This window comes from Sporothrix brasiliensis, assembly GCF_000820605.1.
Source record: "Sporothrix brasiliensis 5110 chromosome Unknown Cont17, whole genome shotgun sequence".
Lineage (NCBI taxonomy): Eukaryota > Fungi > Ascomycota > Sordariomycetes > Ophiostomatales > Ophiostomataceae > Sporothrix > Sporothrix brasiliensis.
In genome coordinates this window covers 1,222,943-1,250,202 of record NW_024467136.1, presented here as the reverse complement: position 1 = coordinate 1,250,202, position 27,260 = coordinate 1,222,943, and the positions used below count along the sequence as shown (strand labels likewise).

The 27,260-nt window shown below is 54.7% G+C and overlaps 6 protein-coding genes across 6 annotated transcripts; all 6 read right to left on the bottom strand.

Annotated features, from left to right (window-relative positions):
• Positions 1-4,046: 4,046 nt before the first annotated feature.
• SPBR_02301 (uncharacterized protein) lies at positions 4,047-6,970 on the bottom strand (the record flags this gene model as incomplete). The annotated part of the gene is made up of 2 exons (XM_040760604.1): positions 4,047-5,073; positions 5,244-6,970. The coding sequence occupies 2 exons, from the start codon at positions 6,968-6,970 to the stop codon at positions 4,047-4,049; spliced, it is 2,754 nt and encodes a 917-aa protein (XP_040620355.1).
• Positions 6,971-7,941: 971 nt separating this feature from the next.
• Positions 7,942-9,157, bottom strand: SPBR_02907 (sucrase ferredoxin-like family; the record flags this gene model as incomplete). The annotated part of the gene is made up of 2 exons (XM_040761210.1): positions 7,942-8,736; positions 8,900-9,157. 2 exons carry the CDS (start codon positions 9,155-9,157, stop codon positions 7,942-7,944), a joined length of 1,053 nt encoding a protein of 350 aa, XP_040620354.1.
• Positions 9,158-11,062: 1,905 nt separating this feature from the next.
• On the bottom strand, positions 11,063-13,594 carry SPBR_02375 (glycerol-3-phosphate O-acyltransferase; the record flags this gene model as incomplete). Its single annotated transcript, XM_040760678.1, has 1 exon — positions 11,063-13,594. The coding sequence occupies one exon, from the start codon at positions 13,592-13,594 to the stop codon at positions 11,063-11,065; it is 2,532 nt and encodes an 843-aa protein (XP_040620353.1).
• Positions 13,595-15,898: 2,304 nt separating this feature from the next.
• On the bottom strand, positions 15,899-18,397 carry SPBR_02382 (uncharacterized protein; the record flags this gene model as incomplete). Its single annotated transcript, XM_040760685.1, has 1 exon — positions 15,899-18,397. One exon carries the CDS (start codon positions 18,395-18,397, stop codon positions 15,899-15,901), a length of 2,499 nt encoding a protein of 832 aa, XP_040620352.1.
• Positions 18,398-19,362: 965 nt separating this feature from the next.
• On the bottom strand, positions 19,363-20,280 carry SPBR_03099 (ubiquitin C; the record flags this gene model as incomplete). Its single annotated transcript, XM_040761402.1, has 1 exon — positions 19,363-20,280. The coding sequence occupies one exon, from the start codon at positions 20,278-20,280 to the stop codon at positions 19,363-19,365; it is 918 nt and encodes a 305-aa protein (XP_040620351.1).
• Positions 20,281-23,727: 3,447 nt separating this feature from the next.
• Positions 23,728-26,520, bottom strand: SPBR_02319 (Fungal Zn binuclear cluster domain containing protein; the record flags this gene model as incomplete). The annotated part of the gene is made up of 1 exon (XM_040760622.1): positions 23,728-26,520. The coding sequence occupies one exon, from the start codon at positions 26,518-26,520 to the stop codon at positions 23,728-23,730; it is 2,793 nt and encodes a 930-aa protein (XP_040620350.1).
• Positions 26,521-27,260: the final 740 nt, after the last annotated feature.

Genomic DNA, 27,260 nt, shown 5'->3' with positions numbered 1-27,260 from the left:
GTGGGATAGTGAGCGGTTGCCTTTTCTAAACCGACAAGAGGAGAAGGTAAGACATGGACTAGTGCTGTTGATGGGATACGAGTGGGAGAAGAGGACAGGTGAGGAGAAGGGAGCACCGCTTAGAAGGCCCTGAACGGGATAGCCAGTTCGTAGTGTGCGCGGGCTTATGTATGTCGTAGGCGGGACAGAGGGGATTTAGGACGGACTAGATGGGTTGTGGGAGGAGGCAGCTGTTTGCATGTGGGAACGGGAGGGGTCAAGAACAAGAAGGGACAGGTATTCTCTTACGTTTTGGGAGTAGCAAGGTCTAGATGGCTGGTTTCGCATGCGTATGAGAGTTAGTGTATGATTGTGGAAGGAGAGGCGGAGGAGAGGAGTAGTAAACAAATTGGTGGCGCGCGATGAAGAGGGAGGTCTCCGTATTTGGGGCTGCTGTGTTGCACAGAATGAAAGAGACGCCAGACATCCGACTGCCGACGTGGGATGCAGCCGAGGGACAAGAAATGAGGTGAGCTTCCGACTTACAAAGCCCAGGAAGTAGAAGACCACCGACGAAAGTAAAAACAGCGTCTGGTAGAAAACGTACAGGTAGAGAAGTTTCGATGGACCAGTGATCGGAGAGCGCGCTTGGCAGAAGATGGAACAGGTGATTGGCGCGAGGTGGGCGTTGTGGTGGCGGCTTCAAGCGAAGTCGTCGATGAGTTCAGAGCTGTGCCGCGGTGGTGAAGTCCGGGTGGGGCCGACGACGTTCGTTGGGGCTGCGGTTGCAAAGCACCAGAAACACAGCGCAAACTGAGGTTGTGAGAATGTCGTCGTCGGAGATCAAAGGGAACGGCAATTTGTCGCTTATGTGTCAATGAAGAACCTAGGCGAAGGAAGGGGACCTGATGTAATTTGGCGGCGCCGATGGCATTTGGGAGCCAAGAGGCTTCGTTAGGCTGGTAGTTGCGTCAGCTAGCAAAAGTCACCTGCCTTGGTTAATGGAATCCAGTGCAAAAGGTGAGCGAGGTCCGGCGTGCGGATTGGTGGATTGTGCCTACAGGACCTTCTCCCTCTATTTTGGGGGACAATGCAGAGGGGTATGATGGACCGCTCGTGCCTTAGGTCCGGGCCTGATGTTCGCCCGATTTAACGTTGGTTGGCCAGTCGCCGGGCGGGCCAAAAGAAATCAGTTGGCAGAGTATGCCTTGTCATCGTCCAAATTTAATGGGCTGTCTTACGACCTGGCACCTGTTCTGCCAACTCAAATCATTCAAACGAGGCGGAAATCATATCGTCTCGGTCAGGCTCGTGACCAGCCTCCATTGACCCTCCTTGTGTACATCGTACGACGCACTTTCTGGGTTTTCCAGGCTGTCTTGGATTTGGCGACACCAACTTGGCTTATTTTGCCCGATAACAGGCGTGAAGCGGAAGACTATGAGATCTGCAACATGCCCAACCAGTCCGCAGTAGTGCCATGATAGGATGCATCGTTCTCTTTTCGTGCCGTATTACATCGCTAATATCTCTCAAGGCTCCGGTCGTCTTGTCCATCCGGAGGTTTGTCACTTCGAGGGACGATGGCGTGGGAGTATGGAGCCGCGGAAAGAAGAGGAGATGCTAGGGCGAGCTGTCGTTTGTTTAAACCAAACTTCGTCTGAGTTCTTGGGACGGGCGTTATTTCCCCCCCTATTTTTTTGGCATCTGTTGTGACGAGGTCATGAAACGACCTCTGGATTTGTTATCGAAGGTGGCCACAAACCGCTGGCAAGTTCTTGTGAGCTAAGAAGTCTTCTCGTCGAAGCCATATGACGGGGGCGGAGAAGAAAGGGAGCAACAGAAGGAGGGGAGTAAGCGTGCAGAGATCGTGCAAGGAAGAATGACAGGCTGTTTGGAGTGAGAATGGAACTTCGAGTGTTGTCGAGTGGGAAAAGTCTCGAGAATTTGGGAAAACAGTTTAAAAAGTGACGTGTCACCTCGACAGAAGAAAATGGCGATGAGCGAGTGCCGTTGCAGAAAAGGCAGCTGCGAATGGCCATGGTGCTGGGGAAAGTATCCTTGCGATGTGAATGCAGGGAATGAACGATCGATATGGCTCCTTTGCCCCTTCCTGTCACGTTGTGGTTGGCAGGTGCAATGCTGTCTTGTTCGGAGTAGCCTCCGCTATCTGATGCCTTCCTTCCGAAGTTGACGATTTGTTTTGATCGGCTGTTTTGCACTTGTCAAACTTATCCTTTTCTTAATAACCGTAAGGCTTGCCACTCGATCTGACTATCCTCCAGTTTCCTACTTCAACTTTACGGTAGCAAAGACAAGTCGCCTAGGGGATGAAAACCAACCTTGGATGCGCATCTTCGTGTCACGCCTGGCCGTCTTTGTTCCTTGTATAGGGACGCTGTCTCCATCAAACATAATCAACCAAATCCGCGCCATGACCATCACAGGACTAAAAATTGACACCCAACAGCGGGTACGAAGCACTGACGAGGAGCACACATAGGCATATGCCTCCACAGGTTCTCTTGGTACCCAGAGACAACAGTCGCTTCCGGTGTCCGTTTTGCACCTGTTGGTTTTTTGAACTCACATGCGTCGTGTTGCGATCGGTCCACGTGGTCACATTGGGAAATGCTTACTCTACAAGCTCCGTTTCCCCGTTGCTCTGATACCTCGATGAACAGCATGCGCTTCTAGTTGCTTTCTCTGTCAACCTGAATCCTTTGGTCTTGACATGCCATGCAATGCAGCCGTTATCGCAAAGAGAGGCGGAGAACCTTGGTATTAGGAAGGTGTCTGAGAGCGACCCCATACCGCTTTTCTGTTGCGGGTGCTTTTCAACGTTGCTTCACCATGAAGATGTGGCCAAGTCGCAACGGTCCACTACGTTTACAGCCACTCAAGACATCCTCCTGCACAGCCTAGGCGCGCCCTGCATGCATCTTTCGGTGACAGCTGCAAGTCTCGACGCACAGTTTGGACGCATGGGCAGCAAATATTGGACTAGCGGTAGCTTCCGGGCCCCCAAAAGGTCTTTCTCGGGCCGTCGTGGGCCAAGAACGTTGAATTTGTAGGTCGTTCTCTCCGTTTCTTGCGACGGAATTCAAAACAGGATACTGTGGACCTGTTTATTTGGCCAGTTCTTGACAAGGAACCCACAGAAACGTACATTTCATAGTCGAGGAGGCCAAGGCACAGCAGAGCAACATGAATTACCAAAGTATGAGGTGAGGGTCCGCTGGCACGGTCTCACCGTGGCCAGGGGTGAATATTTCGGTGTATGCTTGGCTGACCTTGCACACATCAGGCCAAGATTTCCATTGTGATTAGGGCTTCTTTCCAGCACGATTGGCCAGTGGCAGCACAGTTGCTCTACGTCGTACGTGAGTTGAAAACACCGCCAGAATAATTCAGCAGCCACGGTGAACAGCGGCCGTATTTGGTAAGAAACCGTCTTGCCAATGCTGTGAGTATCAACGACACCGTACTGGGGATCAATCAGCCAGGGCACAAGCAGAGGAGAGTTAAAATAGTTTTATTTATCATTAGAACATTTCATCATAAAAAGCAAATACAGTACGAGGCGAAGAAAATTACTAAAGCAGCCCAGAAACCTCAAAAATGGCACCCTGAAAAGAAAAAGAAATGAGGAAATACTGGGTCAGACAACCTGTGCAAATGATGGCGCTGGTAAACTCTTGCTATGCCAAATTCACAGCGAAACAAAGGGAAACCGCCAAAAGTTATAGATCAACTGACTGGATAGAACGGACTGAGGTGCAACCACACAGTATGCGACTCAGCATCTTGCCACTTCGTCGGTGAGACTCAGAAGCACATGCGGCAAAGGGCCGATCGATTTGGTGACGATCCTTCAGCTCCCACCATTTAAACTGTGCGCCCCTGCTCGAGTTTGTGAATTTACTGGCCAGTCAGAGTATCATGAGGCTCCATCACAGCTGCCGCTGCCAGGACCCGTCCCTCCATGCCCATGCTTTGTGCTTCGCACACATTTTCGTGGCAAACCTGTTCTCTCCCACGGCTGGAGACGGAGAGATTGGCTCATTTTAAAGTCCTTCGCCATCCAGAATGAAGTCGAGTTTTGGGATCTCGAGCTTAGGCGCAGGCTCCGCGGCCTTGGGGCCGCCAACGATTGGTGCCCGCTTGTTGGGCGAGTTGCTGCGACGCTCCGTCGTCGGGGTGGCCGGCGGTGGGGGTGGCCCATAGCGAACATCACGGACGTCCCAGCCATCCTCGTATGCTGCGGCAACCCAAACGCGTAGGCCGTCATGAACGGCACCATAGAACTTCTCCTTGCAGAGGCGAAGACTGCTGCCCATGCAGCGTTCCCAGCCGGACATTTGCATTAGGCCCCGCAAATGGTTGCGTTCAGCTGCGGTCGGGGTGCATGCCAGGATGGCATTGACAAGATCGAGGTGCGAGGCGAGGTAGTTGGTGGCCTCCCACTCAACACCACCCACGTACGGGGCAGCCGGTACGGGAGGTCGCTCTTGGGGGAAATGGCGAAGCATGTAAGAGGGCCCTGTCTCAGTGTGTTTAGGAGGTAGCGGCGGGGACACTGTTGTGGATGCAGTCGACGTTGCTTCTGGCTCACGTCTGGAAAAGAACTCGTCGTCACCATTAGAGGCGGGGACTATGCAGTCCTTCGCGCTGGTGGGCAATGACACGACGTTCAGATGGTGAAGAAAGATCCAGAATACCTCCTTTGTGACACTGATGACCTCCTTACACCACACGCGGTAGGGCCGCTCCTTGCGCATATCCATCACAAAGCTGACTGGTTTCTCATCGTCGCCGCACTCTGGGTCCCTCAGGTAACCGAGTACAGTCTGAGCGCGGCCGGGACGTTCGTCAATAGGTGCGTTTTGGATATACGTGAAAAGCACCCATGTGACAATGTTGCGGGTCGTAAATTCGCTTGGGCCCTTCTTTTCGGGATCGAAGATCATGTGGATCAGCGCCGGCAGCAGGCTTGCGTGGATCGAGTGAAGGTACTGCAAAGCCAATGCCGTGGTGCATAGTGCCTTGAGACACAAAAGATTCTCGTGTAGCAGTGCATCTTCGTGTTCCTCCCTGCGGCGTGACAATCATTAGCAAACCAGTGGCAACAATACGAGGACGGGGAAGTACTCCGGGCTACAAAGAGGGTGTGTCCTTTCCTTTACCCGACCGTTTGGCAATAGGTACAGGCGGGGATAGGTGGGAAGAGAAAAGAAAGGGTCATGACAGTCAACCGAACTTACCTCCATTCAACTGCCAGGATGCGGTGCAGCAGGCTGACAACCTCTTCCATACCGCCCTGGCCGATGAAGTCCTCAATCCAAGTAACAGTCTCGTTACGAAGAAGCAGTCTCAGCTTGTGCAGTTTACCGACTTCCATCTTTTCTGGGGCCTGCACGGTGCGGAGATATGTCACAAAGTCACCAGGACTATTTTGCAGTTTTGCCTTTGCAAAAAAGCCTGTGATGGGATTACTCGTTGCGGCCGTGGTGTCTGGGCTTGTCCCTGGTCCGCTTGTTCCCATCTTCACAAAACTCTCGGTGGACTTGGACCGGAGATGGCGACCCAGCGTACCTTCCGTTTTCTTCTTCGGCGATGCAGCGGGACTCTTGGGCCGTTTGGTGCTGTCATTGCTTCCCCGGTCCCGGCTGCGGCCCCGAGCGACCTTCGACAGGGTCAGGCTCTTAACACGTGAGTGCTTCGACTTTGTGAATATTCCAGCAGAGCCATCATCTGTCGGGGTCGGGGTCGGCGTGTTGGTGGTAGTTTTGGTGTCGGAGTTATCGTTGGTGGACCGGCTGCTGTTGTGGCTCTCGGGGCGATCTGAAGTCTGCTGCAGCTGGCGCTTCGAACGTTCTTCGGCCCAGTCTTGGCGGATCAACTCCATCTTGATCGAGTTGGCCAAGTTGCGCATCTTGTACCGCTGGTGTTCGGGGATATTGCGCCGGTCGAGAAGAGCTTCGAGGTGAGAATCGACGTCGCTCGGGTCAATGGCGAGATTGATGGAAGACGGCGTTTCGACTGTCGGCGTCGCCGAGGTCGGCGTATTAACTCCATTATGCTGAATCTGTCGAGTGCTGGAGAAGGCGGTCGTCAACGTCGGCCTTGCTACCGGTGTGCTTCCATTTCCCACGCTGGCCGACACAGGATGAAACGACTTGGGGCGTGGTCTGGTTGCAGGGCCCTGGTGGTTGACTGCTCCTCCCAAGGCCGTATCATCAAGCGACGGCAACGGCTTGCTGGCCAGGTCACCTCTTCCATTTCCCTTGCTTGCGCTGCAAAACTGGGCGTAGATAGGTGTTACCTGTGGTGGAGTGGCTGACGTGGGGATACCGTTGTCCATCACAGGGTTCGGCAGAGCCTTGTTTTCCTTGTCTCGAGCGTCCTTGAAGTTCAACCGGGACTTGCTTCGCTTCTTTTCATCACCGCGGCGTCTGCCACGGCCACGCTCTTCCTCAGTTTCCGCTTCTGCTGCGGCTTCCTTGGCCATCTTGTGCAGATTTTTGAACGACTTTGGCCGTGAGAGGAGACCGACTAGGTTCGTCGTGGACCGAGCCCGGTCCTTCTTTGTCGGTGACAGGGACAGTGGATTCGTGTTGTCGGCGTCGTTCTCATTCGTAATCTCGGACGTATTGGTCTCAATCGGGGGAGTGTTGCCGGCAATCTTCGTCTTCTTTGTGGGCGAGTTTGAGGCATTGGATGTCGACTTGCCGTTTGAGTAGCTGCTAGCTGAATTGCCACGGGACATGGGGTGTTTTTCGGCATGAGCCATCTGTGGCTGTTGGCGGTTATGAGAGGTTTCTTCGAGAGGACCGCCTCCTCCCTGATTGGGAACCAGAGCTGCGGCAGTCAGATTGCCGCCTTGAGAGTTGTTTCGGCGGTGCATCATGAACGACCGCAGAACTGATGACTTGGCCCGTTGGTGCTGGCCGCCAGCCGATTGCGCACCCTGGCTGGTAACAGACGCCATTTTGGCAGGCTACACACACGAGGGCTCGCGTGGATAGGGAGGAGATATGATGCAAATGACGTGAGAAACCGAGCAACAAGCTGAACGAGAGGATCGAAGAACGGTCGCTGGACTGAAATAGCCTAACGGCCGTCCAACGCTTGAGAACAAAAGGGCTGCCACTTAGACATCTAAGCCATAGCAAGACTCGTGCGAGCTTCTGGCCAAAAATGTTTAAAATGAGAAAGACTGGTCGTGTCGAAGACAAGTAAAGAAAGGCTGACGTCGAAAAAGAGAGAGAGCAGAAGGAAAGAAGAGAGGAATGCAAAAGATGTCAAGGACGATGTTCAGCAACTTGCACTCGAATTAGGAAAGGCCGGTTTTGTCGGTTGCTCTTTCTCCTCTTTTGCGGGTGCAGATCGTCCAGCGCATTTGTGGTCTAGACAACCGAAAGGAAGGAGCTTGGATCGTGTAAATACGGAGGTCGATTTTGTATGGCGGTGGGAGTTGGCCCAGCAACGGCTGCCGAAGGGTGTCTACTGATTGGCGGGTGGCGTGTTGGCCCCAAATCGTCGCACCAGCGATTCGCGGTGAGAGGGGATCGGGCTATGACGAAAGTTCGGATAAGAAGGAAGGAGGCCCAGGCCCCTCTATTTTTATCCAAGTCGTTTTACGACGTTAGTACTCTTCTGCTCTCACGACTGGCCTTTCGACGACCACCTGCACAAACCAAAACGACGCACATCCCAGCCTCCGACCTGCTTACAAGAGCTCAGCGTTAGTGTTGGTAGTGTTTATTCTTGGTCCATTATATCGAATACCATGCACTTTTTCCATCAAAGCGCATCTACCTAGGCAAGTCCAAAGAACAAGATAAACGAAATGTAAAAAAGGCCTATAATTAGCTGGCCACTTTGTTGTTCTACCATGTAACGCCAAAGCAAAAAAGTGCTGAACGATCATCTTCAATCGCATGTTCGTCCGCCTTGTCTCTACCAGCTCAGCAAGCCCTTCTCCCGATCGAATCCACCGCGCAGCTGGCTTTCCGGCTTGACCACCTTGCCCTGCAGGATCGTGTACTTGACAATGTTCTCGCAGTCCTCGGGCGTCACGCGTGCCAGCCAGATGCATTGCGACGCACCCGCCGCCGACGTGTTCAGTGCGCCGTCCCCGTTTGCCTCATCCTCCGCGACAGGCTCGCTGTCGTCACCGGCGCTCTTCGCCTTCGCGCCCCGCAGAACCGCTGGCGTGACCGACTTGATGCGCGCTGGCAGCGCGTCCTGCTCCGCATCGGTCAGCGAGCCCCTCTTGACGGTATCGATGCCAAAGGCGTCCGGCCGGCGGTACACCATCATGTTGGCGCTGTACTTGTGGCCACCAACGTGCGAGATAAAGTAGATGCCGACACCGCCGGGCCGCTCATCGTCGAGGTCGCGAAACAGGCCGAGGGGCCGCAGGTGGCGCTCAAGCTCTTTGCGGATGAGGGGTGCGGACTGGCCGCAGCGGGCGTCGCGGGTCTTTTGAGAGCAGAGCAGAACAACAACGCTGTGGGGACTCTGGTGGTAGGTGAGGGGCGCGGGCAGCGAGGATGGGAGCGACGGCGAGGCGATGAGGGGCGTTGCGTTAGTGGGCGACTTGTTCACCAGGTTCTTGAGTACGGAGGGAACGAGAGCCGGTGTGACATTGTCGACGACGACAAAGGCGGGTAGGAGGAGGACGCGGGTGGGGTCCGCGTAGTTGGAGGAGTGGTTGGGTGTCGGAATGTTGGAGGCCGAAAGCATCATGCGCTGTTCATGTGAGGAGAAGAGTCAGCAAACGAGCAAACGTAACGTAAGTGTAGTCCAAATGCGCATCAAAGCGCTCAGGAAAAAACCCTACCCCGTTTGTTGGGCTGGAAGCGGCGTTGACAGCTTGCATGACACTGCCTTTCTCGTCCGCCACATCGCGTACCCAATCGGTCTTGCCGGTGGCCACAATCATGTGCGTGCTCCAGCCCTTGACGAAGCCATAGAGCCGGTCGTCGTGATCGATCTTAAAGTTGCGCGGGTAGTGGATGGTACAGCTCGAGCAGTCGTGGCTGCAGTCATCGCCGTCAATAGATGGGTCGGCCTTAGCAAAGAGCTCCGTGATCGGTGCAGAGGACGAGTTTGCGCCGTTGATTGCGAACTTCTTGGCGCCGTCTATGAGCGACCGGAAGCCGAACGACATGGTGGGAGGCAGGACATGAAGCAAAGGGCAGATCGGGGAGTCTAGAGGCGCAGCAAGAGGACGGCACACAAAATATTGTGGTTCTAGTAACAAAGCGCAAAGGAGTTGTTAACTGGAAATGCGCAAGCTGAGGCAGACAGAGGCAGGAACGAATTAAGACAATGGTAATAAAATAAGGAAAGAAAGAAAAAGGAAATAAAACTGCACGGGAAGGAAGCAAAGAACGACAAGGCCAGTTCAAGGAAGGCACGGATTGGCGGTGCGAACGTTACGGGACAGGGAAACAGTAAAAAAAAATGCGATTGCGAAATTAATCCCGTATCTCCGTTCCGTACTACCATGTTGCCGTACCGTTTTTGGCCCGTCGATGTTGTTAAGAGCGAAGCTTGCATTGTGCCCGCTACTTTCCCGCCTCTACATAGTGTCTTGAACCTTGCCACGTGCACACAGAAAAATAGCTCTGCGCCGCATCCTATTAAACTCTGCCACAAGAGAGCACTGGGAATCGAAAGCCATTCCTTCATGCGAGACCTTGACGACAAGACCGTGAGGCAATTGGAACCAGCAGGACTGGAAGAGAACAGGGGTGACGCCAAAAGGGTATTCTTGGCGGCAAGACCGCTTCAGAACAGCTCGGTCCGGCTCGGTGATTACACGAGTTGGGGGTCCTCGTTTCTGGCCCAACGCTTAATCCGTAGCAAGAGTGACCACAATTTCCATCAATACGGGACAATAGTGGATACATACTACCGGTGAGGAAGGCGGCGAGTTTTGAACGGCTTTCCGTTTTCCACGTCACGTATATGGAGGCGAGAACAGGCAGCAGTATGAACTCGCAGGAACGAAAAGCCAGAGACCTCCAGCGCATGCCAACCCGTGTCTGGGACATGCTGCAGTTGCTTTGTTATCCCCGAGCTTAGTTGAAGGTTGAGCCTCAACCGAACATCGTTGAGGGCCATAAAGCGTGACAAAAGAAGGGACTCCAGACAGCTCGGCCGAGCAATAGCAGGGCGGACCAAAACGGTCGAAATGGAACTCAAAACTGACAGAATAATAGCATGGCAACATACGCCAGGCAATTGGGACGAAAATACATCGCGCAGGCAAGGACACGGTACGTTATTTCCTTTACCTCCGTGATTGAAGTCTCGGCTGTCTAGTTAGTTACCATTGTCTTCGTACAGAATATTGGCAAGCAAAACGACGTTTTGTCGGTTCGGATTCCGTCGTCGTTCCCGAGCCTGTCTTCGGTGTCCCGCCAAAATGGCCAAAATAGCCGAGTGTGGGGCGTATCTACCCCTCTCCCATCTTATCAGATTGCGCGACAAAGGCATTTTCACTTGGCCCAACCAAAGCATCGCTCTCCACATGACAAGATTGACGGTCGGCATGTCGTGATGAGGCGTTACCTGTACGTCGGTCATGTCTGGTACAAAAGGCATACTATCTGTAGTTTTCAACTACCTACTGTACTCAAGACTAGGACAGGATTGTTATCTTATTATCGTATTTTCCTTTCTCTTCACTTTTTTTTTTCCAAGTGAAGCGTCAATCGTCTCGAAAGCAATTATTCATTATTTGTTATTCGGTCCAAAATTTGCAGAGCTACATACTTTGTAAAACGCAGCCTCCAATGGCTTCCAGTCTGATTATGGAAAGGAGAAAATGGAAAAGATTAGAAAACAAACAAGCACGCCGTACACGCTCGCGTAACACGGTATTCATATTCCAAAACAGAAAAAAAGAGGTGCCATCTAGAACTGGAAAAGCCACAAAAATTCGACTGGGCAAAGCTTGAACAAAAAAAAAAAAAAAAGGACAAAATGGAGAAAATACATTTCCAGACACATCCACAAATAAATCAAACTCGGCACCCGCAGACTTTTTGTTTCTCCTGCCTCACCCCTACACATTCTTCTTCGCAGTCTCGCTATCGTCGCTCTCCTCGTCCTCATCGTCTTGGATCAGGGTGAACCCATGCGTCGTCTGGCTCTGTCGCCGCCGCAGCTCGCCCCGCTCGCGCATCGCCGCGCGGATCTTCTTGGACGCCTCGTCAAAGCCCTCCTTCGAGTCTAGCGTTGTAAAGGCGCTCACAGGGAAACCACCCGAGCCAAAAGCACCGCCGCTGCTGCTGCTGCGTGACCGTGAACGAGACCGCGATGACGGCCGCGTCGCAAAGATGCCAATCTGGCCAATGTTGCTGAACGACTCGTTGTGCGGGATGGCACGGCCGTACAGTGTGCCCGAGGCGCCGGAGCCACCCGCTCCGCTGCCGGTCGAGTGGTCGCTGTCCGTGCGGCGGCGGCCATCCTTGGTCGCAGCCGGATAGGATACATGGGGGCCAGGCGTTGTCACCGTCGGTGAAGGCGGGCCCTGGGGCGACATGGATACGGCTGGTGAGGCCGAGTGCGGCAGGTCGTCGGACGACGCGCCGCTGCCTGCCAGCGGCATCTTAACGAGGCGCTTCTGGTCAAAGTCGGGGTACATCTCGGGGCCGAGGGTGTTGATGAGGTCCGTCACCTGCTTCTGCAGGCCAGCGCGCCGTTCGCGCAGGCGATGGATGTTGTAGCTGGACGACGGGTTCATGCACAGAATAAGGGGACGAAGGGACTTCACTATGTCCATGCCGACCTCACCGAAGCGAAGAGAAGCAAACGTAATGGCGGGGAACACGATCCAGCCCGTCAGGAACACGAGCCACCAGGGCGCCTCCGCCGCCCAAGCCGGCACGTAGCCCCACAACCGATCAGAACCAAACTTGATGACGAAGAGCACGCAGTAGAAGTTGTACAGGAGTGGAGCCAGCGCCATCGACACGAGCAGCTTCCAGGTGGCCATGACGTCGCGGCCCTGGATCTTGACCGACGAGCCTGCAAGGGCCTCGGCGGCCTTCCGGCGACTGTAGAGCTTCGTGGCCACGAAGATGGGCGAGAACAAGAGCAGACCTGGCAGCACAGCAATAGAGAGCACAAACAGCTGGCTAAGACGGAAGATAAACAGCGCCACAACCTTCCACCACGGCATGCGTGCGTAGTTGACCTGGTGGTCGCGGATGTTAAGGTATCGCAGCTGCTTATTGTAGTCTTTGACTGCAGCCTGCACCTTGCGCAGACGCTCGTCGTCCTTGTACTTGTCGAAGCCCATGGCGAGGCGGCGGTTCAGCTCGACCACCACGGGCAGCGGAAGCTTCTTGCCGGTCGGGTTGTACAGGCGGCGGGCTGCCTGGATCATCATCAGCGTGTCGTAGTCGGGCGTCGACACCGTCACAGCACCCAGCGCATGATGCACAGTGTCGAGCAGCTGGGCCACGGCATCGCGCCGCTGCCCGGCCTTGTACATGGCCACCAGCTCGCTGGGAACCTCAAACGGCGGGCCAAACTCGACGACGGCCCGCGACCGGAACTTGTGCGCGTGGAAGTAGTTCATGCCGACAGGCACAATCTTGAGACCGCAATCCGGCGAGTCGGCAAGCGTACCCAGCGCCATGATGGCCACACCAGCCTTGAGCGGCAGCAGCCCAGGACGATCATGGCTACCACCCTCCGGGAAGATGCCGACACAGCCCCCATTGCGCAGCCGGTTGAAGACTGCGTGATAGACCTTGGTCTGGTCAATGTGGGGTGCGAGCTTGAACTTCGTGCCCTGGTAACCCGGTACCGGACCGCCCGACTTCTTGACGGCCTCCTTGTCGATAAACTGGCCCTCGTCGTCCATCTCGCTCGAATCGCGGCCCGTCAGCTGGGTCATAGCCGCGCGGCCGGAAAAGGGACGCTTCAGGCGCAGCTTGTCGGGGCCCAGGATTTGTGCAATATCGACGCTCGACCCGCTCTGACCCTTAACTGCCGGGAGGAACACCATGCCGTTTACTGCGGCGTCCTTCTCGAAGTTGGTGCCCACGCCGTGGAGCAGAGTAGGATCGCCGATCGGGTCCGGCAAGTAGATGGTGCCGTTGACGGGTTTGGCCGAGTCTTGGGCACGACCGACGGGAACAGAACCGACTTGGCGCGAGGCCCAGCCGATAAATCCGTGGACGGACTTTTGGGCCACAAGAAGGGACACGCGACGCTTGGACTCGGTGCGCAGGGTGCGCTGCAGGATGAGGGCGTCGACGAATTGGTTGGCGTGAGGTGCGGCGACAAAGAGCACAGGCCCCTGGCGGGGTACCTTCCAGGAACCGCGGGGATGGACTTCGCGGAAGAAAAGGTCGACGAGGACCGACATGGTCCACAAGAAGGTATCGTACTTCCACTTGCTCATGGGATACAGCTCCTTCTCGGGTTTCGCGGGAGCCTCGCTCTCCGTGTCCTTGCCGGCCTGTGTCACGATCTTCTGGCCGCCTTCCTCTTCATCCTTGCCCCTTTTCTCCTTCTGGTAGCGTTGTTGGTTCGGTGCCGATGCCATGGCGGCGACGGCGACGCTCGCTTCGTCCTGTGCCATGGTGGCCGCGGGGATTCTTATCGCTCGACTATAGGAGGGGGGTCGCAGTAGCGGCTTCAAAGGAGAAGTATCGTCGACACGACGCTCTTCGTATCGATAATAAATCCGGGTTTCGATGCTGGAAAGTTGACGTCGCCTTGTCCAGCTTTGCCGGATCCGAAGTTTGAGTTTCGTCCTTGTTGCCTTGTGTAGCAAGTAAGGCCTCTTTTTTGTTGGGGGACGAAGAGCTCTTGCAGCAGCTCCAGAGGTGGAAGGCCTCGATAGTATATAAGCTGCGACAGGCGACTGGCAAACGGGCGCAGCAAAAACTCCGTTCGGTTGGGCCTGTCCACCGTAGTCTCTCTGCGGTAGCGACGAATACTATGTCTGCGTGAAAGAGGTGGTGAGACAAAAGCACCCAAAATAAACAGGACAAGGTGCCAGAAAGTGACGTTATCACATAGCTGTGTGGTTGGGATTCCTGTTTTGCCGGGGGAGGAAGGAGGGATGGGAGGGACGGGAGAGAACAGGAAAATCGGCTAGCGCGAGCATAAAATAAAAGGGCAAAAAAACACACAGGACAGATAAAGGGTCCTATCAGTGACAGATAGTTGACAGCTCCAAGGGCCCCGAGAGTAAGCGTTTGGGACAGCACCTCATATGGACTAGGCAACGCTCGCGCTTTCTCTCGCTGTATGGCCACTGGCACTCCGCTTTTCCCCGGAGTCCAGCACTCTCGGGGCTAGCAGCACAGGGAGAATTAGTGGAGGATGGTATGGAGGATGGAGAGGAAGAGATGGAAAAATGGCTAACGGGGGGATGAGCGGTAGAAAAGCGTCCTAAAAAAAATAAAAATAAAAATTGACCTTCACAAGACTGGGGAGGCAAAAAAAAGTGAAAAAAAAAAAAAAAACCGAAGCCGAGATACGGGGTTCAGAAGAGTAAGAACCCAAGGCTTGGAAGTCTGGAGTAAAACAGCAGGAGCGAGACAAGTGGCGTCAACCAACTGTGGGGTTCCATCAACACTGGTTAGCCGAGAATTGGTTGCCAAACCAAAATTGGAAAACGAAGCAAAAAATATGAGGACGGACTCGAAATGGAAAAAGCTGTGCACTCACAAAGTGTCTAGGCGGCGTGTTTTCGACAGCACGATCCGGGGCCCAGGGAGAAGGCGCAAACCGCAGGCGTCGAAATTATCACACGCCAGCGATACGCGCCGCCATTGGCAGGCAAGCCAGGCAAGAACTCCGGCGAGACCATGTTGCGGGGCAGGAATGGCAGCGCCGTAACTGGGGAAGGAACGATTACGTTTTTAATGAATTCTCGCAAGGCTCGCGCTGCAGACGGAAAGAGCTCTCCGTAGAAGTGTCGTGTCTGTTTGTTTTGTTTCTTTGGCCTGCACTGTCTCACTCTGGCAGTAGCAAGGAGCGCAGCCACAAACTTCTTTCGCCGTTATTCACAGGTGCATTCTTTACGTCTGTCAGCACGCGTAATTGAGACAAAGGCCTCGGTTGTCCTCGTATCTACCTACGGTCACAAGAAAGGCAAAAGGCTAAGAAGTAACGACCGAGAAGCATGCAAGGCAGTACGTCGTAACTGGAATTACCAAAATTGGCACATCAAAAATGTTTACAATGTGCAGTTCCAGCACCCGCTAAAATCAAACTTGATATCACTCGAAAAGCAGTTCGGCCAGGGAAAATCAGAAGAAGAAACGGCCCGAGATTACGAGCTAAAGGACGTGGCGTTCTCATTCGATTCATCGCCAGCTCCGACAAGAAAATAAACCGTGAGATTTTTTTTTAAAAAAATAATCCAACTTGACAACTGCAAATTAATGTAAAGAAGTCTCCTTGTGACTCTATTACATCTCCACAGATAAAGCAAGACAATCCCATTCGTTTAAAATAGTAGTGAGTGGTCCTTGGACGGCGTCCTTGACCGGCCCATGGCCCGAGATCCGATGCAGAATGCCTTCTGCAAGGCAATGCCCTCATGCCGTATTGCACAAGAAAAAAAAGTTTTTGCTTTTTACTAAGTGAAAGGAGCTCGGTTGGACATACCCCGTAACGCACTTTTGTTGACAATGTTAGCATTGTGACGTGATTGATGCTTCAACATGTGAAAGAGTCCACATGGGCCCCACCCAGCGATGAGAGAGCGAAACGAGAAAGTAAACTCACTTCAACAACACAAGGGGAGAATAAAGCAAAACTTATAATACATGCAAGCCTTTAATAAAAACTGAACAAAAAAAAACCTCCTTGACGCCTCAGTTGTATCCAATAAAAGACAATACGAACATACACTTCTCTGTTGCACAGCCTACCGCCGCCGTCCCTTGCCCTTGTTCTTGCCCTTCTTCTCCTCTGGCACACTGGCGGTTCCGGCCTCAACTTCGCCCGCAGCAACTTGACCCTCTGCCTCCAGCTCGCGCAGCTTCTCCTGGCCAGAGATAAACATGGTCAGGTCCCGGTTTGTCTCCCGGAGCTCGGCCGCCTCGGCCTGCGCGGCCGCCAGCTGCTGCTGCTGGGTGGCGGCCTGTTCCTGGACATGCTTGATGCGCACCATGAGGCCCTCTGAGACGCGCTTCTCGTCCTGCAGCGACTTGCTCAGTCCGCGCGCGAGCTCGGCAGCCTTGTCGGCACGGCGCCGCTCGCGCTCGACGTCGCGCTCGAGGGCGGGGACCGTCGTTTCGGCCAGCGTCGTGTGGGCGGCGCGCAGGGACGCGAGCTCCCGCATGGCCTCGGTAGTCTGGGCGGCGGCAGACTCGGCGGCGGCGGCGGCTTTGCTGGCCTTGTCGGCAGCCTTGTTGACCAGCTCTTCAAAGTACACTCGCTGGCTCTCGAGCTGGCTGGTGAGCAGGTGGGTGTACTCGAGCCCAATGCGGTCGAGCTTGGCACGTGGCACGACGTCTTCGTCTTCTTCTTCGTCGTCGTCGTCGTCGGCATCATCATCGTATTCATGACCACGGTCATCGTAGTCGTCGTCGTCTTGCCGTCGGCGCCCGTTGCGTGGGCGCCGGCCATGCTGTCCTTCGCCCGCATCGTGTCCATGGTCATCGCCGCCTTGAAGATTTCCGCCTCGCCTTGTGTTCCGCCCACGGCTGCGCCCGGGTAACTCGACAACCTTACCGTCGCCCTTGTCGCGGATTAGGCGGTGTACCCACATGTCGCCTGCATAGTCCCAGACATGCTGCGTCTCGAGTTCGAGGCTGAACGAGTGCATGGTGTCCTTCCAGTGCTCCTTGGCGTGTCCGCCCTTGTAGCGGCCGCAGCCGACATTGCCGCAAATCAGGCAGATCCACAGGTCGTCCGCGCAGTCGCACACCGAGCACAAGTTGGACACGCCGCCAGCGGCAAATGGTTGGGAATACGGGTTGGATGGATCGTAGGGGTTCGTAGAGCCGGACGATGAAGGGCCTGCCTCGCCGCCGCTGGCAATTTTGCTGGAGCTGCCGCCGGGGCCCACGAGTGCCGTGCCCAACTGTGAAGGGTTGGTGGCGCGACACACGGGGCAGCCCGAGCCCTTCCACGTCTGCAGGCAGGTGCAGTGGAAGACGTGCTGGCACAAGATGGTCATGATGCCTGCCGTGTCGTCCATGCGCTCGAGGCATACAGGACACGTCGGAAGCTCAATCAGGTTGGCTGTCGGCGGTGGGTGTGGCCGCAGCGAGTTGAGTGACGCAGGCTCCTTGCCGCTGTGGCTCAGTCGGTGCGGTGGTAAGCTCGGCCGGTTGTCGTCGGCTTTTGAGTTGGGCTGTGTCCCGCCGTGCGCCACGGCCGTCACCTTGGTTGTATGTGTGGAGCCGTCGGCGTTCTGCATCTGCCGCTCCCGAATGCCAAGCGAGTCGGGCGTCTCAATGGCAATCGACTTGACAAACGCCACATGGCAGATCTCGGACTCCATGCTGTTGAGGACGCGGCCGTCAAAGGCGGCGCGCCAGGATTTGGCGTGTTTGCTGTCACGGAACTTGATCAGGACCATGTAGCGGTTGGTGCGGCTGGTCAGGATCATGCGGTAATGGCTGACGTCGCGGCTCCAAGTCTCGCCAACAAACCCCAAGAAATCGCGCGGCGTGATGTAGCTGGGCACGGCCGGGATGCACAGAATAGTACCGTCGCTGCCGTCACTGCCGTCGCCGCCGTACTCGTCGGCATCGTCGCTCAAGTACGTCGATCCGCCCTCGCGGTACAGGTGTACGATGCCCCAGCCGGCATCGGTGACCTTCGTGGCCAGTGGATTGTAGCGGCCGCGTGTCGACTGGCCAGCCCCGCCGAGCACGGGCCCCAGTGACGCAGCCGGTATTGCCTTGTCGTTGTGGTCGCCATCTGTTTGTGATTCTGCAACCCCAACATTTGGTCCGTCTTGCGGCGCCTCCATATCGAAGCTCGCGATGCGCACGCGCCCAAAGCGCCAGTCACGCGCGGCTGTCTCTGGGCCCAGTCCGGCTGTATGTCTTTGTCTCGGTGTCCTTGCGTAGTTTGTCGTGTTTGTCTTTTGTTTCGACGGCCCGTCGTTTTCGCTGTGGTCTGAGTTGGTGCTGAAGCCGCTTCTTCCTATGCCGTCTCGGCTGTCATTCTTGTTCCGTTCGGGCAGAGCAGCGAGAATGTCGTCCTCTGTCGCTGTCCCCTTGTCGACGCCGCCGTTACCGTCTTCCTCGATGGTTTCTGCTGTCGCGTGCCACGGGAGGTCGTCAAAGATGCTTGCGCCCAGTCCAGGACGCCAAATGTTGGGCGGTAGTGCTGCCTCGCCAGGTGCAGCACTCGGATCAGGCGTCGGGTAGAGTTCAAAGGTCAAGTGGTAGGCGTGGGAAGAAGGCATGGGGATCGGCTCGGAGCGGAAGTGATGGTTCGAAGAGGTTGTTGTTCTCGGTGGCCGCTGGGGCCCTTTCAGTTGTGGGAGAGTCGTAGAGCACGATGCAGAAACACGGCGCAGAAAAGAAGAGGAGGACGCTCAGCCTTTCGCATGCCTGCTTCGTTGCACATTGGCGTTCCCTCGGGCGGGTAGGCCTGCCGTCGTAGTTGTCAAAGTGGGAGGATTGTCAATCCGCTTGTTGATGGCGACGAAGCTTGAGCTATCAGCCTCTGGTAAAAATAGTCAAAGAAGAGCCGCGAGTCTATTGATAGCTGCACGTGGGGAAAGGCTGCCCCGCTAGAGAGGCGATAAGATACAGTGGCTCTAGTGGATGCCAGGCCTCCTTTGTCAGAGGCGAGGAAGGCGCAATGGGGCAAACCGGTGGCGATCGCAACTGCCCAAAAAGCGAAGATAGTTGTGGTCATTCAAAATGCCACCCGCCGCGGCTTCATTACGGAGGCTCGGAGAGCCTCGCGTTTGTAGTAATTTGTCTGAACCTGAATTCTCGCTCTAGAAGCACGTGAAAGGGCATACCGTTCTCTGTCCAGCCCGTAGGCACTTTGGCAGCCTTGCCACAATACAACTACGGCGCTTGTTGGATTCGGCCACGGAACTCCACCGACCGCTCTCCACTGAGAATCCGCTTTTCGCGGCATCGATGATGACGTTTGGCTTTTCGTGCCACGGTGAGTCATCCGAAGGCAACAATTGTAGTACTGGACACGGTAATTTGCTACGATTTTAGTTTTCACCTGCACATTGCAATGGAAAGATAGTTGTGTGTTCCGACCGCGAATGGTGCGTGTCGAATGGGGTGATGTTTCATTGAAGAAGGGAAAGTGCAGTAAAAGTGCTGCGCTGTCCGTTCGTCATCGGGATATCTAAATCAAACAGAAGAAAGCTAACTAAGAAAGAAGTCGTCTACCCGCCGCTCACTGGCCACCGCGCAGACGCAGAACCAAATGGAGAGTCGACTCCTTCTGGATGTTGTAGTCGGACAGCGTACGGCCATCCTCAAGCTGCTTGCCGGCAAAGATCAGGCGCTGCTGGTCAGGCGGGATGCCCTCCTTGTCCTGGATCTTAGACTTCACATTGTCAATGGTGTCGGACGACTCCACCTCCAGAGTAATCGTCTTGCCCGTCAGGGTCTTGACGAAGATTTGCATGCCACCACGCAGGCGCAGCACCAGGTGCAGTGTGGACTCCTTCTGGATGTTGTAATCAGAGAGAGTACGGCCATCCTCAAGCTGCTTGCCAGCAAAGATCAGGCGCTGCTGGTCAGGCGGGATGCCCTCCTTGTCCTGAATCTTGCTCTTGACATTGTCGATGGTGTCGCTGCTCTCCACCTCGAGGGTAATCGTCTTGCCCGTCAGGGTCTTGACGAAAATCTGCATGCCACCGCGCAGACGCAGCACCAGGTGGAGCGTCGACTCCTTCTGGATGTTGTAGTCGCTCAAGGTGCGACCATCCTCCAGCTGCTTGCCCGCGAAAATCAGGCGCTGCTGGTCTGGGGGAATGCCCTCCTTGTCCTGGATCTTGCTCTTGACGTTGTCGATGGTGTCCGAGGACTCGACCTCCAACGTAATGGTCTTGCCAGTGAGGGTCTTGACGAAGATCTGCATACCACCGCGGAGACGGAGGACGAGATGCAGGGTGCTCTCCTTCTGGATGTTGTAGTCGCTGAGGGTGCGACCGTCCTCCAGCTGCTTGCCCGCGAAAATCAGGCGCTGCTGGTCTGGGGGAATGCCCTCCTTGTCCTGAATCTTGGACTTGACGTTGTCGATGGTATCCGACGACTCGACCTCAAGGGTGATGGTCTTGCCGGTAAGGGTCTTGACAAAGATCTGCATGGTGACGGATCTGTAGTTCGGTTGTATGTGTCTGAGTGGGTAGTTGATGAGGTGAGGAGGTAAGAAAGACGATCAAAGAGTGGTCGACGCGAGTCGATGATGGATGATGAAGAGTTGGATGTGTGAATGGGAAAATAAAAAAAGTAGAGAAGGAGGGAAATGGAAATGGTGAGAAGAGGCGAAACACGAGGTCTTAAATATAGGCTGCGAAACAGGAGGGGAAGGAGCGAGGGACGGAAGAGGGGGCGTGGAAGGGCCGGAGGCGAAGTGAATGGGCAGGCGGTGGAGCAAACCGAGGGGGTTGTGGTGGCTGGCTTGGGCGCATTCGGAGGGGAATGGGGCGAGAGCCGCCTGACGCTTTCGCCTGCTTTCTCAGCAGAAATGGCAGGCAAAGAAGGCCAAAGACGGCGGCAACGCCGCGGACGCAGCGAGCAATTACTGTGTAAGGGCAGGCTGGAAAAGAGGGGCGCAGCGCAGCCTGGCCAGCCCGTTTCGAGCAAAGACCCACTGTTCTCTTCATCAATATGGTGGCTGAGCCAATCATAGTGCGTTAAACGAGGCAGCCGACCGATAGAAGGTGCTGGCACGTAGTGGAGCCCACTTTTGTTCTGGGCCGCCGACGCCCTGTGAATCACTCACCTCCCATGGCGACTTTGTCGCACCTACCCCAGTATTCCCCTGCAACATATGACGACACGAAGTACCCACTACCAGATGCGCTAGTAAGAATGCGGCAGTCTCTCACTGTGACTGCCCTCTCAGTTACATTTGCTGTCCAGCCTTCGCTCCTGTGGCTCTAAAGGCAGACAGTGAGGCCGACGCCAAAACGCCAATACTCGACGCCCAACGGTTCCTGGAATTGACAGGGTTGGCTGCAAACACCGCAGGATAGGCATTACGGAGATGGACACCCAAGAATATTCTGTAGAGGGGCCTGGGTGAACTGTCTGCCCTGTCTCGTCCTCGTCAGCCGATTTCGTCTTTTCGCCGGTGAGTCGTCGCGCGGACGAGGCCAATCATTTCCTTCACAGGCAACGAAAATTTTCTCGTGTGCTCGGGTCCGGTAATCACCGCGAATTGAAGGGTGGTATGTCGAGGAATATGCGAGGTGAAAATTTGCGACAGGTCATGACATTCTTCCGTTTGCTTTCGTAGCCACCGGTGAAGCCCATTGAGGAAGGCGTGCTTTTTGGCTGGGAAATCGACACGTTTGGCCCGGCTTGCTCCGTGGCCATACCAGTTTGGCGTGCGGGCAGTTCCTTGCGCCGGGCTAAGGCCTAAAAGGGACACCTAAGTTCTGTCCGCTGGTTGCTCAATTGGCTTACGCTGCGCCTTTTACACTTTTGCAGGCACTGCCTGCAGCCTGGACATGGCCTGCGAACAAGCCTGAACCTGGTCCAGTGTTTGACCAGCCACACAACGGCCGGTCGGCGGCCAGCTGGCTTGTTTTCTCGAGTTCGCATCACAACACACATTTGCTTCTCATTTTTACCCACGTCGGTCGGCAAGCCCTTGCAATTCTTCGGAAGTGCTGGCCGACGCGAGTTTGATTTGAATTTTACTTTTCCTTGCCTCTTTTCTCATCATATCTTCGTCGTCATCTCCGAAGTCGCTCTTGTTTACTTTTCGTTTCCTTCGTTTCTTTTAGGCGCCGGAGGCATTTTCTCTTGCGGCTCGTTTGACCAGCGAATGGCTTTCTGCAATGGCACAGACAAAGTCGTATAAACCCGTATTGAAAGACCTGAGTAGCGAGCATTCACCGGTCTCAGAAAATGTGATGTAGGGCTGCATGGTTTGGACGTCTCGTAGCGTTCAATTCTTCGTCTTTTTCACTGAAAATGATGCCGACAAAATTTCGCAATTATGCAACACGACAGGGAGGGGGGAGAAACGACGTCATAGGGTATTTTCAGACGTAAACCGCGCAGATTTCTTGAAAGGCGGCCGGCCCGTTCGCGTGTCTTGCCGCGCGTGCCGCGCTCGTTTCTCTGTATCTACGAACCTATGCATGTTTTTTTTTTAACGAAAGAACAGTTTCACTGTGTGCCAATGATATGTTGATGCTCCATTTTCTTCGGCCCTTTGAATATTTTGGCAGATTAATGACCAGTACTTGCGATTTGTAAACTCTCAATTTCGCAGTAAGCTTTATAGCAGGCGTTTTACCAAGCTCCCTTGTCAAATCGGATGACCTCATCAATAGTAAACCGCTTTTGTCATAGGAACGAGCTCGAAGTCAAGATCCGTTTACCTCTTTTTTCCCACGTTGTCTTTGTAGTACAAACAGATCGAACCCAGTAAAGTATGGAGGCTGGTCCCGCCCAGTTTGCCACTCCCATAGCACGTTCCTGACTATCCTTCTGGGGTTGCAGGGATAACATCTACTGAGTAAAACACTGCATGAAAGGGGCAAGTAAATGAGGACTAATGCCACTGTTAAAACGATTCTCCGGGATATGAGAAGTTTACGTAAATTCGTAATCGTAATGTCGTAAATACAAGCAAAGAATCTCTCGAAGCCCATCTGTAGCTCTCGTCTAACGCTCTATGGGAGAAATGCAAGTCGCTTCCTGTATGTTCTTGACATAGAAAAGAACCACATTCCCGGACCTCTCTCTTCAAAACACAGTGAAGGCGTCATCCACCACGCCGCCTATCGCGACACTCTTGTACGAAACATGAGAATGACAATGCAGATGTTATCGCGGAACTAAGCATTGAAACGCAGCAAAAGAGAGCACAAGTGTTTAAAGAGCAATCGCATTGTCAGTCACGTCGTTTTTCCCACCGCGTTAAAGAGCACGCAAAGAGAAGCAGCAGAGTAGTGAACCAAGGAAAAGGCAAGTAGTATTTGAAAACGAAGATAGTAGGGAAATTTGCAGGAAAATAAACAGAAATAGATTCAATAAGAGGACGTTATCGTTTCAGGCTCATACATCATTTTGTTGCCTTCAAATCATTGTCATGAAAAAACGTCGAGGAAGAAAAAGAGAAACTAAAAGAGAAGAAAAACACGCTATCAACAAAATAAAAGGTAAAAACAAAGTGAAAACAACCATCATTCAGAAATCGATCAAATAAAGGCGTTATAACGTGGCAGGGCGTTCCGACGTTGCTAGGTGTCGAATATGTGTGAAGGTTTAACACGTTCTGTAACATGAAAACGGAAAACGCCATCGCTGAATGATCATAAACAAGTAAATAAAAGGACAAAGGAATCTGAAAGGGAAGAGAAACTAGAAAGTCTTAAAAAAATGAAATCAAATGTCGAAGACCGGCTTATTGTTATAAAAGAGATGTGCGCGCACTGGCAACATCAAAAAACAAATGGTGGTATCATAAATCGTCGTAGATTTTGGGTTGCTATAGCTGGAAGCAAACACAGTAAAGGCGAAAAGTTGCAAGGTCATGAGCACAAAATAGGAGACAGACATGGGGGTCCGTCGTTTAGTTAGCCCGGATCACCAGCTTGGACAGGAACTTGTTGGACAAGCAGTCAAAGTCGTGGCGGTCAAACTCGGTCTTCACCTGGCGCTCGCGCAGGTAAGTGTCGTGCTTGATAATGTGTTCGCGCATTTCGGTCATGACATTGCATACGGCGTCGTTGTTGTTGAGGACCTGGCCGTGTTTCTCAGTATCCCAGTCGGTGAACGAGGGAAGCTTTTGGGAGATGGCGTGGAAGAGGCCGACAATGACACCGACAGGTGTCGACTCCATCTCGCCGCAGAACTTTTGCACCGAGTTCTGGTCGGGCACGCGGTAGTGGCAGTCGAACTGCATCTCCTCCCAGACCACCAAAAGGATGGCAGCAAGCATGAAAATGGTGGGCCAATTCTTGAGGCGGTCGCCGCTGTAGACACGCGAGTAGAGGCTCGAGAGCTCCTCCAGGATCTCCTTTTGCAGCTCACGCCACATGTCGGCCATGGCGCACTTGATCTGGAAATTGATCATGACGGGCGCAACAACCTTGCCGAAGAACTTGGAGTCCTCGTCGTCTATCTGGCCCTCCATGGGCACCTCGGAACCCTGCTGCTCAACGAGCGTGATATGCATGGTCAGGTTGTAGGCCAGCACCAGCTTGAGCGCCTTGCCGATAACGGGCAGGCCCTCCTTCATGTAGTAGCGGTGAGCCGTCTTGAGAATCTCCGTCACAAATGGCGTGCCCTCAAAGTGATCGTCAACAAAGTTCTCAAAGGTGCCGTCGATGTGGCGGTCGAGGTAGGCCGACAGCTTCTCCATGCTGATGCCCTCCTCACCAACATCGAGCTTATCGGTGCGGATACCAAAGTCAATGGGCTCCTGGTCTGTCAGACACGACTCAACCCAGTCGACCTGGAAGCAGCTCTCGTCGGCGACGTGGACCTCGCGCACCATGATGGGGAGGCAGAAGCCGTAGCCGTGGGTGATCCACATCAGCGACTCCTTCTTGGAGAAACCCTTGACGTTGAAAACGGACATGCCGAGGTCCAGATGGCGCTCGTAGTCGGCTTTCCAGTCCTTCATGAAGAAGCCAACATCCTTGATGTCAATACGCGTGCAAGGCACCTGCCAGAGACGAGCATGAGAAGGCTGGCAGCCAGCACACGGCTCGCCCTTGTCGCAGGTCTTCTTGAGGAACTTGCAGCGGAGGCAGGCACGCAGCTTGCGGATCTCACTGGCTTGCTTGCGCTGCTCGGGTAACAGGGGTCCGCGCCGGCGGCCGACCTTTTTCTCGCCGGGGATGATCTTGCCGTCCTTGCCAGTCGAGGAGCGGCGGATGACGGCCTTAGGGCCGGGTTTGGAGATGGGGCTCTTCCGCGGACCATTGGATGAGCGGCGGACAGGCGGTGAGGAGGCGGAAGACGCAGACGAGATAGAGCCGGCACCTGAGCCGGACGTGGGGGATTGGCGAATGACAGCGGTGGACGTCGGCGAGGCAGATGCGGCAGCAGTCTTAATGGGCACGGGCGATACGGCGGCGGCCGGGCTGACGACAATCTCCTGGGAAGCGGATGCGAGGTGCTGGGGGTGAGAGTGGCCGTGGCCGTCGCCATGGACGAAGTTGTGTGGGTTCGAGGAATCAGACTCCTGGGAGAAGGGCGAAAACGGGGCGGTGAACGAGACCTCTTCGTAGCTGCCAAACTCGAGCGAGTTGCCTTCGGACTGGGAAGAGTCGGAGTTCGTGCGGAGGTGCAGGGTCTGGCTCGGGTTGAAGATGGACGACTGCTGTGTGACGGGGTGCTGGAAGGTGTCATAACGGGGGAAGAGATCGACGGTCGACCAGTCGACCTCACCGCTTGAACTACCGAGCGAGTGAACCTCGATACAGGTGCCGGTCGGCGAGTTGCTGCCCATGCTGGCCATGCTGCCGAGGCGTTCTTGGGGCATCACCATCTCAAAGTCCTGCCAGTTGGCCATGCTGAGGGCATTCCATTGCTGCATGGCCTGGGTGGTGGCGGCGGCGGCAACATTCGCATCGGCGGTGGTGACGGCAGGCATGGCGTTGAACGCAGTGCTGAGCTGCATGCCAGCCTCGAGGCTTGCAGTGGTGGTTGGGGTGGCTGCGAGAAAGTCCATGGGTGTTGGCTGGAAACTAGCGGTGAAGGCATTCGGGTAGGCCATCAGGGCCACGCCGGGATTTTGCACAAATGGTTGCAGACCCTGGGCGGCCCGCTGTTGTTGTTGTTGCCGCTGCTGTTGTTGATGCTGCTGGAACTGACGCTGTTGTTGTTGCTGCTGTTGCCGGAACTGGCGCTGTTGTTGCTGCAGCAGACGGTGATGGTGCTGGAGAAGCTGTTGCTGCTGGAGGTGCTGCTGGATCTGTGCCTGCTCGAGTTGACGTTGGCTCTGTTGCAGGGAGAACTCTGTGAGGGGGTTCATAGAGGTTTGGAAGGGCGACAAGGGCGACAGCAGCTGCTGGAGCGGGCTAGACGATGCGGAGTTGATGTGGCCGGGGGACATGCTCTGGGGCGAGTCCTCGGGGGACGACGACGGCTGCTCGACGGGAGAGTGGCTGCCCACAACAGGGGCCACGGCGGCGGCGTTGGTGTATTCAAAGGGCATGTTCCAGGCGATAGCCTGCGGTTGCTGCTGGTGGCTGCTGGTCGGCGGAGACATGGCTGTCGGCGGGACAGAGACAGGGACAGATGTTGACGGAGACACGGCGGCGGCCGGAGACGTGGTCGGCGACGTTGTGAATGGGTAGAACTGCTCGATAAACGCCTCACCAGCTGCAGCGTTATTGTTATAGTCGAAAGACATGGTTGCGTGAAAAAAAGACAGTCGATGAGATGAAAGTTGTTGATGATATGACGGGAAAGGAAAAGAAGGGAAAAGAGAGGAAAAAGGGACAAGAAGAAAAAAAAAAAAAAGTAGGAGAAAAGGGGAAACAGAAAGAGACGAGGGAAAGGGTTTCAGAGAGGATGGGCGACACGAGGTGATTGTATGTGATACTTCGACACCGCTCTTTTGGCGGGCGGATCTCTCTCAACGTAAGATCTGGCTGGGGAGAGTAATTTTGTGGGCTTGCTCGAAAGACTGACCACTGAGTGTGCAGATAGATGGCCTGAGATTTTGATATGCCTCCTCACGATGGCGATGAGTGGTTCAAGCGAGACACGATGGTCTCAAGAAAGGGATATGGTTATGACAGTGAGGTTGGTGAGAAAGACAAAAGCAAATAGAAGAGAAGAGTGAAAAAGAGATGCACCTGGGTGCACATAGGGAGGAAAGAGAACCACAGCCGGCCAGTGAGGGAGGTTGGCGGTGACGAGAGTTTGTTGGGTGAGAATGAGAGGGGCGGTTGAGAGGGGCCAGGCCGGGGGAGGGATTGAGGTGGGTGGGTGAAGTGGGTGAAGTGGTTAGCGGTAGAGTAGCGGAGCGGGTGAAAGACGAGTGGAGCTTGTGAGGATGGGAGGGGTTCGGGCAGGGCGCAGAGCTCGGAACGGCAGTCTTTTGGTTCAATCGTTGTGTTGCTTTTGAGTGGAGATGCGTGTTTTGGT